This window comes from Xiphias gladius, chromosome 19 (genome assembly GCF_016859285.1).
Source record: "Xiphias gladius isolate SHS-SW01 ecotype Sanya breed wild chromosome 19, ASM1685928v1, whole genome shotgun sequence".
Classification (NCBI taxonomy): Eukaryota; Metazoa; Chordata; class Actinopteri; order Istiophoriformes; family Xiphiidae; genus Xiphias; species Xiphias gladius.
The window spans coordinates 5,441,163-5,452,543 of NC_053418.1; the positions used below are offsets into that span (position 1 = coordinate 5,441,163).

Consider the following 11,381-nt stretch of genomic DNA (forward strand, 5'->3'; position numbering starts at 1 on the left):
CGGCATGGACCTCAACAGCCGGAGCATTTCCATTCTCTTCAAGTGAAGGAGAGAAACAACAATTGGCTGCCTGATTAGTTCGTATCCCAGATTTATCCAGCTGGCTGAATGGACTGGATGTTGCTTCGTACTTGTGCTTCTCAGGCACAGGTGTGGTCACGAATGTCAAGCTGGCGATGTCAGTAGTCCGGGAGGAGTTCTTTAAGGGTGTGTCAGCCCATCAAAAGGGGTTCAATACTCAAAACAAATTGACCTAGAGACCTGGAGAATCGGTCTCACCAAGAGGCTACTCCAAATAAACAAGCTACAAATGAGCATCAACATTGCCCTGATAAAACGGGACGTACTAGTATCAGATATTGTATTTTTGGTACAAAATGGATGCTGAGGTCAAGGCAAAGTCTTTAGAGGATACATTTCTGGAGGTAATGCTTATCAACATTTTTTGCCTAGATCACAAAGCTCGTTTAATGCCAGCAAACCTGTTTGCGAATTTCAGAGTCATTCAAAGAGTGAAACTCATCAAGTTGATAAAAGGCAGAAAACATTTTAATAAAATGGAACACAGTACAAATCAACAGTCAACTTGATGCTCCACATGCAAATACAGTTGAACTAATCCAGATTGTTCACATATGGAGAAGATGACAGTGTGACATAAAAAATATTAACATAAAAACTTCAAAATACATTTTTTTCAAATAAGCATAGCAAGCCTCCGTGTCTTAATGTTGAAAATGGCATGATACCTGGTTATAAGGAAACTAAACTCTTCACTTGAAGGTTTAATCATATTCAATCAAACCTGAAGCAATTCCTCATCTCAACAGATGCAATTTGATTAGACAGGTCCAGGCCAAATCTGTGTTTTTTTTGTAGAAATAATACCACAAATCCTGTCAAGAAGGTTTTTCAGGGCTTGCTTTGTTACAAGTCACCAGTGAAGACAGTTTGAAAGGCTTGAAGGCTGTTTCTGCGGGTCAACACGAGGCTGTTCAAGAAAAATAACTTAATGATAAATGTAAGTAAAACTGCATGGTGTAGAAAAGATTTCTGTTGACAGCATGAGACAACTATCAAAGTAGCCTCCTTTATGACCACTAACTGCCTTCACACACATGCCACATAGTGACAAATAATGCTGGGAAACAGTCAGTTGTGTATATAACCGCTTTTAACTGTACACGCATTTGTTTGATGTGGAAAAACAGAACAAATGTGATGAGATATCCTTGGCCATGGAAAACTGTTTGTGTGTGTCTATGCTTGTGTCGTGGGGGGTGGGGTGTATGATGTAGAGGCCACATGTCATACTCAACTGAGATGCACCAAATAGGGAAACGGTGGATGAATGAGCAGGTGGATGAATGGATAAATGAAGTGATGGGGGGTTTGGGTGAGGAGGGGTGAGGTAATGCTTCATGCTGCCGACCGTCGACGGATGACAAATGCTCCTCTCTGCAGCTGCCCCAGGTAGATCCTCATCTTTGTACTGTCACTTGTCTTCCTCACCCAAATCTGGAGAACAAAGACAAAGAAAACCCTTCAGTACAGTCATTTCGAAACAATGCGATCGAAAGCAGCTGTCGCTGGCAAAACACACCATTATCTACTACAAGCCGGTTTGTGAGAAGACAGCCAAACTGCATTCTCCCTCTCCATGTTCAACTAAAAATCCAGGTTGCTGCAGAAAATAAATTCAATTTATATTTTTGTCAAAATGCTCCCTGGAAAGATGAACTTTCCTTTTCCAGTGATCATTTCTTCACAGTGGAAATTAGCATGCCCTACTAGTCAAACCCTAGTAAAGTCTGTAAAATAATTCTGTGGCTGGTCTCTCTTCCTGTTCCACAACCGACATCAAAAAAGGTAAGACTGGTGTTATTCCGTCATTTTTCTATTGTCAACAAATCCCACTGAAAGACCAGAGCTGACAATGACCGACTTTCCCAACCTGTCTGTGGCTTCGGACCCAAACCTATTAATTTCTATGGATAACATCATCCTTTAAAAATGGGTCACAAATATTTAGTGTCATTTCTAGAACTAGAATTACCTCCTAGCGGATGTATGCCTCCGCCAAGCAGTGAAGTTGCAGTTTACATCCATGTCTGTCCAGATTCATTTATGCAGTACAGACTTTGAAGGAATTTAATAAAAGGTATTAAGTGTATTTTGTCATAATTAGCGTGTGAATTCTTAAGTAATGGCCAAAAATGTGTTTTTTGAGATCACAGTGACCTTGACCTTTGACCACCAAAATCTAATCAGTTCATCCCCGTGTCCAAACGAACATTTGTGGCAAATTTGAATAAATTCCCTCAAGGTGTTCCTGAGATATCGCGTTCAGGAGAATGGAATGGACAGATGGACAAGCGAAAACATAACGCCTCCGGCCACGGCTGTCGCTGGCGCGGACGCATAAAAAGCTCTGTAATTTCCAAAAACAACTGGGCAAATGTTACTCAAACCGGATTAAATAGTACATTTGTTGGAGACTATTTTCAGCTGTGGATTAATACATGTTCAGTGCTCTGGTGAGTATTTACAGCAGCATAACGGTGTATGTGGTATTAAGTCGAACTACAGTGTGTTTTCCTGGTAATGAGCGGACATTGTCTCCCGGTGCAACAGTGTGGCTCAGTGATGTGTTTTAAATGTTTTTGGGACATCGACGGACCTCTGTGGCACAGAGGAATAAACTATATCAAGCTTTGGCTACTCAGACAGAGGTGTCTTCATAGGATCTGTTGACAATAAGGAAAATATAAAAACAGCAGCCTTATGTTTTAAGCAGTAAACCTGGTTGTGTATGCGCCAGGAGCTGGATGAGAAGGAAAGCTCACCTCATTTGTCCCCACTGAGCTGATGACACAGCTAATCTTTGTGTTGTCCTTTGATTCTAAGTAGATGGCCTGGCTCTTGTGGTACCTGCCAGCATTAAAAAAAAAAAAAAAACCAAACAGACAGCATTAATTTGGTGTTCACAGTGAGGAATGAGGGATACTCATAAGTGCAGACAGGAGAGGGGTTCATTATCCATAATTTTACCCAGCTGAATAAACCACATTTCTCCTGAGATGGCACTAAATTGATACTTGGACTGGAAAGTCAAAACAAAAATGTCTGTTATTTTTAAATTGCTCCAAACTGTCAGAGGACAAAACCGACCCAAGGGAAGAGGCTGACAACCAAAGCAATTGATCATTAAGAACCCACTGAAGAATAATGATGCATGTGTTTCCCTGCAGCCCTTTAAGGAGGCTTTCTGGTGGTGGTGTTTTCTATAGCGATAAATAAGTGAGACTTTGCCTTTAAAGAACAGTGCACATACCTCACAGCTTGCGCGTCTCGCCTCCCTTTGTCTGTATCAGCAGCTAATAAGACAGAATTGTGTAATTTTTTTTAGCCCTCTTATAACTGCTTTATGTTCTGACATATGTCTAATGCAGAGCTCTGCTCTCAAACAGAAGGGTAATCAGAGCTGTGTCTGTACAAGGACTTTCATTCCCTGTGTATAGGCATCACAGCGTTCTGATGCATCCACCTTCTCTGAATATGTAATTTTATGGTGGCTTCGAAGCACCAGCACTTATTCAGTTGTTCCTAAGTAATACCTCTTTCTGTAGCCCAGACAAAAAAAAAAAAAAGGCTGCCATCAAAGTGGTTGTAAAATGTCTTTTGGGGACCCGCCAAACACGAGAGCCATCAAAACCATGGCAATGTGGCCATCTAGTGGTGACACAAGCCACATGTATGTGAGAAATGGCACAATGTCAGGGGAAAACTTCAAATTCACCATCTTTTGTCGTAGTAAAGTTTCCCCTCCTCGATGCGGGCCTCGTAACGCTGGGAAGGGTTCTCCAGGGGAGCCGAGGGGACGTGCTCTGGGGACGAGGGAGACACTAAAGAGGGAGAACCATCTGTTTAGTATCACCATGCAAACTTATGTAGAAATAGCTTAATGTTTTTAAAAGACAGTTTTGGAACATATTGGGGGAAAAAAAAACTTATTTGCTTTTTTGCTGAGAAGAGAGAGAGACGAGAAGAATAATACCACTCTACCAAGCAGCTAGTTAGCTAATCTTAGCAGAAAGACTGGAAACAGGTGATAAAATCCACCTGTTGGCACCTACAAAGCCCACTAATTCACATGTTATTGTTTGTTTAATCCGTACAAAAACCAAAATGTAAAAATAACGTGTTGCTGTGTTATGGCGGGGTTGTGTTCTGGACTGTTTCGTGACTGGCAGACTTCCTAAAAAAAAAAATCGTTCCTTTGGATCAAGCCAGGTTGGCTGTTTCCCATATTTCCAGTCTTTGTGCAAAGCTAAGATGGCAAGGCTGTAGCTTCATATTTAGCATGCAGCTATGAGAGTGGTATTGATTTTCTCATCTAAGTCAGCAAGAAAAGGGAATAAGTCTATTTCCCTAAATGACAAGCTATTTCTTAAACTAGAGAACTCATTGTGCATGACAAGTGGACATTAACTACAAAAAGGTGAGCGCTGACATACCTGGCCGTTTTGGTGACTTAAGCTGTAAAAGAGAAGGTGTGAAATATTTTAAAAGAAATTCTTAGAAGAAGTAACATTCAGCAGGGTTATGCATAATATCAAGAAATTCAGAGACACGTACCTTATTAAGTGTTCTTAGATCTTCCATTATCTGCTCATCTGTTAACAAATAATTTAGCTGAGGTGTGAAGAGTTAAGGGAAGGCATTTTTAAACACAGCTTAGCTGAGGAACTTAGCCAGTTCCACAGATGGAAGTGATGATGACCTCTGAGCTCACGTTGACTGTAAACAAAACTTCTCTTCAGGGAATCAAAAAGTATCTTGAAAAAAGTACAAACACTACCAGTACAGATAATACTGAATAATTCACCCCTCACAGATTCATCTAAGGTGGCAGGTAACTGTAGCCAGCCTGAGACTGTAAGTTTATACACAGGATATCTGGTGCAGGTTTTCTTCGTTTGTCTGGTATTGGGACTGGATCATTGGGCCGTCTCCTCAGCTTCCGAGTCATGATAGGTTTTACCTCCATTGAGTCTATAAATGAAAAAAAAAAAAAACATACAAATGAAATGAAACAAATGAAAAATTACATTCAAATAGTGTCTGATGTTTCTCAAAAAGCACATTCCTATTTTATAAAAAATACCCAAACTTCCAACACAGACAATTCAAGAGAAGGGACAGCAACATCTTGATTTACTGTATCTAAAAACTCCTAATTTGATCAGACATTTTAATATTAAAGTTTGTATGGAAAACCACTCTCACTTCGCCCACATAAATTTTTACTCCATTTCTCTCTCTTCTGCTGAACAAGTTCCTGATTATTAATCCTGTTCTGGCTCCCTTACCCCCTGTCAGCTCCATTGTTAATTTTTCGTTCTCAATCATCTTCTTCTTTTCCTCCAGCTCTGCAATTAGGTTTTCCTTCAGTTCCACCTTTTTATCGTCAAACTCCTTCACCGCTGCCTTCTTCTCCTTGATGTAGTTCCTCTCCACCTGCTCTGTCTGCAGAAGATTGAAAGGTGGAGATGATGGAAAGAGAAGGGATGGTTTCCTTGTAATACCCAAAAAATAAAGGTCAATTCCGTAGGAACTACATCGGTCAGTCACCAAGATGAATATTACTCACTTCCAGTTGGAGAAACAGATCTGTAAAAGGGAAGGAAAAACACAAACATCAGTTGAATGTCATTAACTTAATCATTGGCACAGTATATCTGACTTTTGACAGCTGAATTCAAGTTACAAATTGATTAAAAATTTTTTTAGGAATGAATCTTTTACTGCGTTTGACCCCTTTGACTTTCCCCTTTCAGTTGTCAGTTGAAAATAATTGTACTAATTTTGATCAGAGTACATAAAATTCTGGCACACGCAGCAAGCAAAGAAAAAAAAAAAACTGATCATACACAAGCCACGGAGTGAACATGAAGAAAATAGCCAATATGACTGTAAGAGTCAAACGGTGAGAAGGGGGCGGGTTGGGAGGAGAAGGAGAGAGAGAAGGGAGAGGGAGAGAGAGAAGGGAGACAGAGAGAGAGAGAGAGAGAGAGAGAGAGAGAGAGCGAGAGGAAGATGGCTCATCCCTTCTAAAATATATGTGATTTCTGTTCCTGTAAATTTACTAGAATATGATGTCTTTAACTGTGTTTCCACTGCACTTTTTCAGTCATTTTAACGTGTTGTGTTGTGTTCGGCCACACCACCGGTTTTATTTACCCTGTCTGCACAACTAAAATGTACGACTTCTGTGCTTGCGCTGTACAGTTCAATTGATCGTTGATGACGTGCCAATGCTCTCTCCTCGCCAAACAAACAAATCTAAATTAGGAAGCACTACGGAATTTGAATAATCTCCGCCAAGTGTGGCTGGTATGGATGCATCAGAAGCAACACAGCAAGTTCTGTCTCTAAATATTGCTCAACTTGCCTGCATTTCGGAGTCTCTCTTTGTACTGCTGGTCCAGCTTCTTCATCCTCTTCTGATACTCCTGCAGTGTACCTGCAAAGTGGAAGTGTCATTTAGCAGAAGTGATGATCAGGGAATCACAACTTTTTCTTTAAGAATTTATTCTATTATCAAATTATGGTTTAGGTGTTTGTGTTGGGTGAAAGCAAGGGAATTCTAAAGTTATTAAATCTCCAATACAAGCTGTTTTATTAAAATACGTCATCAATATTTATAGACAATTTATTTGGCAACATTGTGATGTTGCAGACTGTATAATCTCAGCACCCATCCACACTGTAGCCTGGATTACACTGACATTACACCTACATTTGAATTTACAAAAGGCCCCCAACACTCCACACTCCGATTTCTCCACTCAGCAGCAGTCTGTCTAATAAAGAGCTCATGGGACAGTCGATGGTGCTATACTACCTTGAAACAACCCAGTCAGCAGTTCAGAAACAGTTTGTATCGGTGAAAAACAGACAGTCTTTATTATTTAACACGGGTTGTCCATGGCGGAGGACAGTTTGTCAGCAGTTATCATCCATTTCTCAGCCGGTTTCTCTTTTTAGCCAGGGCATATGGCTGCACTTTTAAACCACCTATGAAACTGCCTTAATGGACTAATGATGTAATACCTAACCACTACCATGACTAATAGGAAAGGATTTGGCTGTGTCCTTCAAAAATCTCCGATGAAAATCAATCCTCAATTTCACACAAATCCCACAAGATACATTGCACCAGTCACTCACGTTTGGAAAATTCCTGACTCCTCCAATCATAAGAAGAAATAATATTAATAAAAAAAAAAAATCCGAGCGATTACCTTCTTGTAACTGCTGCAGCTGTCTTTTCAGGGAGGCCAGTTTGTCTTGGTACATTCTGCAGTGAATTAAACCAGAGGTAATATCACATTTCCTTCCACTGCCTGCAGCATTAGGGGCAAACATTCAAAACTTTCCCCTTCAAGTTATTTTTATTAACAGCTGAGCCACGGTTGGCGAAACACTCACTGTTCTTTGATTTCCACATAGTCATCCTCGTCATGCTTGGCAAGGTCTGTTTCACTGGCATCCTCTGTGTCTGGAAAAGGGCATGACAGCAGAAGAATGGACTCAAAACTGAGAACAATTTCTCAACCAAAATTCAAAAACTGAATCTCGGTTTTTAAAATACTCCAGGCCTGATTAGTTCGACATGCTGTACCACGAGGTGATTGTTTTGTTTTGGGTCTTTTTTTTTTTTTTTTTTAAAGCTTTTCCAACAAAGACTTGATGCAATTAAGCTAAGTCCACAGACAGACAGACAGCAGAGATCAGTGCAGATCTAAGGACGTGCGTGGCACTGATAAGGTAATGGTGAACACCCTGCTTGGGAATGCCCTCTGGTTTGTTAGATAAGGAGACCGGGAAAAATCGATGTTTGCCACGAAAGATCATACCCTATATATTCTCCTCGGATCGACATTAGAGAAAAAGTTCAGGTGAGCACACCTATTATCCAGCGAACGGTGCCTGTAAGTTTTATTCAATGGCATTGATATAACGAGCGGTATAAACGTAGCTGTTACTTTGGGAGTCAAGCATTTGCCGCATGGTAAGATTATTCAAAAACCGTCCCCTGCTAAATTGGCCGTGCTGTCAGTCCAACGGCGCCCCTCTCAAGGCAACGCTAACATGTTTAACCGAGGCTACTGCGATGTGGCAAACTTGGGAGTCAAGTTTATAATCACCGGCAAAAACCTAGGTCGGCCAGCTTTACCTTCAGACCCGACACCCGACGAGAAAGGTAAGGCCCGGTCGTGTTAAGCTGACACAGCAGCTTTCATTTTCGGCTAGCATTTATGTGCTAGCCTAAGTTAGCTCGGTCTGCTGTTTGAAGAGTAACCCGATTCTAGCTCACGTAGTTAGGCACAACAGAACCGTCAACATATCCGGAGGAGTAAAAAAAAAAAAATAATAAGCCCAGCTGTTCGTTGGAAAGACAATGCCAGGAAACTAGCTAACCTTGTAGTGTTGTCATCGCCTTGCCTTCCTCTTGGCTTTCTTTCTCTTTCACTGCAGTCCGTCCTGTCTCACCGAATAGTGTGAAAAGGGCAGTGCAGTGGACACAGCACGCAGGCTTTCGCCCGCCTGGGGACCTGTCAATGCTCGGAACTAACGTTACGTAGCTAGTTGGCTAATTAACGCGATGTAGCTACCCCTTTTAGATATCATTTATTAAAACTGTATATTAGTCCTGGTCATCTGAAAGCAGGGCAGCTCTAGCTTAATTTAAATTACTCTTACTTTCTGTTGTTTATGGCACCATAACGTTAGCCTGTCTGGGCGATAACGTGGTCAAAGCTGAATGACGCCTCACGCGTAATGTTAGTTTTGAAACGTTAGCTAGTTAGCATGTAAACAAACACGAGATTATGTGTGATATCATGTTATCGGTACGCAGCGCTGCCAGCGCTGGAAGAGCCCAGCCAGTGTAAGCGGTTCATTTAGCTTACATCACCTGCTTCTGAAATGTTTCTGGGCAGGGATTTTGTTGGCGGGTAGCTAACTTGTTATGTAGCTAACAAGCTAACTGTGTGCGGCTGAAGCTCACATTGGACTAGCTTTCCAGCTTTGAAAACACCTAATTAAAATTTGACATAAAACTACTAAAATAGCGCATGTCGCACTGTACGAAAAAACTATTTCCAGCCAAGCCTAAATCGTAGAGTGCTTGAGACGCTGTATTAAAAAATAAGCTACATTTATGCAATAATCGCGCGTTTCCGTTTCTTTTCCAACAAGTAGACAAAGCCCGACGGTCAGGGAGCTTTTTGGTAAATTCGTTTAAGGTTACCTTCTTCTGAGTCTCTTCCCCTGAAACTCCGATCATCGTCGTCATCCACACTATCAAGTTCTTCTTCATCATTGTAATAATCCACCATGGGCGATAGCAAAGTCGAAGCCATTTGTTCGCTTCGAAAATGTAAACAAACACAAAATAAACAATCGATTTGTGTTTTGCAGCTTGCTTGGAACAGCGCCTACAACTGGCAGGACCTCCGAGTATCAAGCTGTCTGACCTTATGCCTGTACATAATTTCTGTAATATTAACGTGAAATGTGGAAAAACATATTTAATCTAATTTTTCTAACAAGTGAAATAAAGATTTTAAGATAAAGTATACCGGTCAACAATAGGCATGTTTTTTTTTAAATCTGCGAAACTATGGTAAAACATTTATACAGGCATCTGTCCGAGCGGCTGTGGGGTCTCTGTTTTGGCACACGGTCGGTTCGCAACACCTCTAGTTCTTCCACACTCAGAAACGAGAGGAAATGGGTGGTTATTAGTGTAATTGAGTGTTTTTCAATTAAGCCACCACCCGAAGATGTATTCCTAAGACCTGTCTGTTTTCCAGTTCTTTTAAACATACTTATCCAGTAGTTAACCCCATCACCCCTGAGAAATGTTTTGACTAGTATCTATTTAGTCATTTCACTGAGTGGTTATATGGGAAATATAAAGTTTGTCATCTGCCATATATATAAAGGCTGTTTCAAAGCCTTCACTACAGCACAAGGAACAAAATACTTAATAAAATAATCTATTTCCTCACTTGTAAACTGCTTTGGATAAAAGCATCTGTCAAATGAGTAAATGTAAATATTTTATTTTGCTTAAACGATTTATGATTATTTATTTATTCATTCATCTATTTATTTAGGGTCGGAAAAAAAGTTGTACTTATAGCCTACAATGTGTAAATGTGTGTGTAAATTTAGAATGTAAAAGTTGAGTGAAACTTACATTACAGGAGACAATACAGAGGGCATGACCTCTGTGTCTTTAAAGGTAGGTATGGTCCTGTGTTTAGCCATACTTCTTTTAACTTTACTCTAAGTATATATGCACCAATGCTCACTGAAAGTCTCATCGTGCCATGGAAAAAACTCTTCCAATTACTGGTGTGGTATTACAACGCTGAGGTCCATGTGTACATGCAAAATCACATATGTGATACAGTTAACATCTGATACCATATCCCTGCACCAAAATCACCTGTATTCTGAGACCCTGGTGGGTGACATTTTAGTTTTCTTTTTGGTATCTGATCCTGGAGCTACCCCTTGCCTGTCTCAAGCTTACGGTCACACACAAGGACCCTCTTAATAATTACCCTAAAGGGTTTTATTAGAAACATAATCCAGGAAGTGTTGCCATTTTATGCTCAAAAATTAAGTCACAACAGCATATCCTCACATTTGTTGTGTTTCACTACGATTTAAGATAGACAGTCTACACTGTGCACCTTACAGCAATTTTCTAACAGCCACAACTGCAGCTGCAGTAGGCAGCAATGTCAATAGATGTACTGCATGCCTGAGTAAACAACCGAGAATTTGTAGGTTGCATGCTTTTTAGCACATTGCCTTTTTAAAATAAGCAAAAACCGGAATATAAAGCCATGCAGCATATCATAATTGCAACCACCACAAAGGTAACAGTCTATTTCAATTTATTTCAGCAGGACTAACCACTTAGTATCAGTGCTGTTTTTCAGGTAGGGTACATAAAGTATATTAAGATCACACTTGCAGTAGAAGATCACCAAAAATGAGAAAAATTCACTGGTTCTTTTTTTTTTTTTTTTTTTTGTCTGCAGTGTAGGTTACAACGGACAACACCAGACAGATACTGAACACTTTCATTTTCCCTGATTTTACTTCACACAAAGGCTGTTCCCTGTTCATAGAAACGGACCCTGCGTTAAAAGGATTACAGTGTCATTGTTAATACCAGGATACACTACACTCTCGACAGTGGCTTTTAAGAGCTGGAACAGCCCCAGTGGCCTAATGGATAAGGCACTGGCCTCCTAAGCCAGGGATTGTGGGTTCAAGTCCCATCTGGGGTG

General features: G+C 40.5%; 1 protein-coding gene and 1 non-coding gene across 3 annotated transcripts; one reads left to right on the forward strand and one right to left on the reverse strand.

Annotated features, from left to right (window-relative positions):
* Window positions 1–727: 727 nt before the first annotated feature.
* On the reverse strand, window positions 728–9,537 carry suds3 (SDS3 homolog, SIN3A corepressor complex component). Of its 2 annotated transcripts, none has more exons than XM_040156325.1 (12): window positions 9,320–9,537; window positions 7,495–7,564; window positions 7,308–7,363; window positions 6,455–6,526; window positions 5,654–5,673; window positions 5,373–5,529; window positions 4,960–5,055; window positions 4,639–4,700; window positions 4,518–4,539; window positions 3,800–3,905; window positions 2,847–2,931; window positions 728–1,518 (listed from the first exon to the last, which is right to left on the reverse strand). In XM_040156325.1, the coding sequence occupies exons 1-12, from the start codon at window positions 9,429–9,431 to the stop codon at window positions 1,420–1,422; spliced, it is 957 nt and encodes a 318-aa protein (XP_040012259.1). In that variant the 5' UTR covers window positions 9,432–9,537; the 3' UTR covers window positions 728–1,419. The 2 variants fall into 2 exon arrangements, with proteins under 2 accessions (XP_040012259.1, XP_040012260.1); XM_040156326.1 differs by lacking the exon at window positions 9,320–9,537 and adding an exon at window positions 8,488–9,021.
* A 1,771-nt stretch (window positions 9,538–11,308) lies between these two features.
* Window positions 11,309–11,381, forward strand: trnar-ccu. The gene has a single exon. It is a non-coding gene; the product is annotated as a tRNA-Arg (tRNA).

Coding starts and splice junctions, on each gene's coding strand:
- suds3 (XM_040156325.1), bottom strand. CDS start 9,431: ATGGCTTCGACTTTGCTATCGCCCATGGTGGATTATTACAATGATGAA. Junction 7,364..7,494: donor TATGTGGAAATCAAAGAACA/GTGAGTGTTTCG, acceptor AATTCACTGCAG/AATGTACCAAGACAAACTGG. Junction 6,527..7,307: donor GCTGCAGCAGTTACAAGAAG/GTAATCGCTCGG, acceptor TCCACTTTGCAG/GTACACTGCAGGAGTATCAG.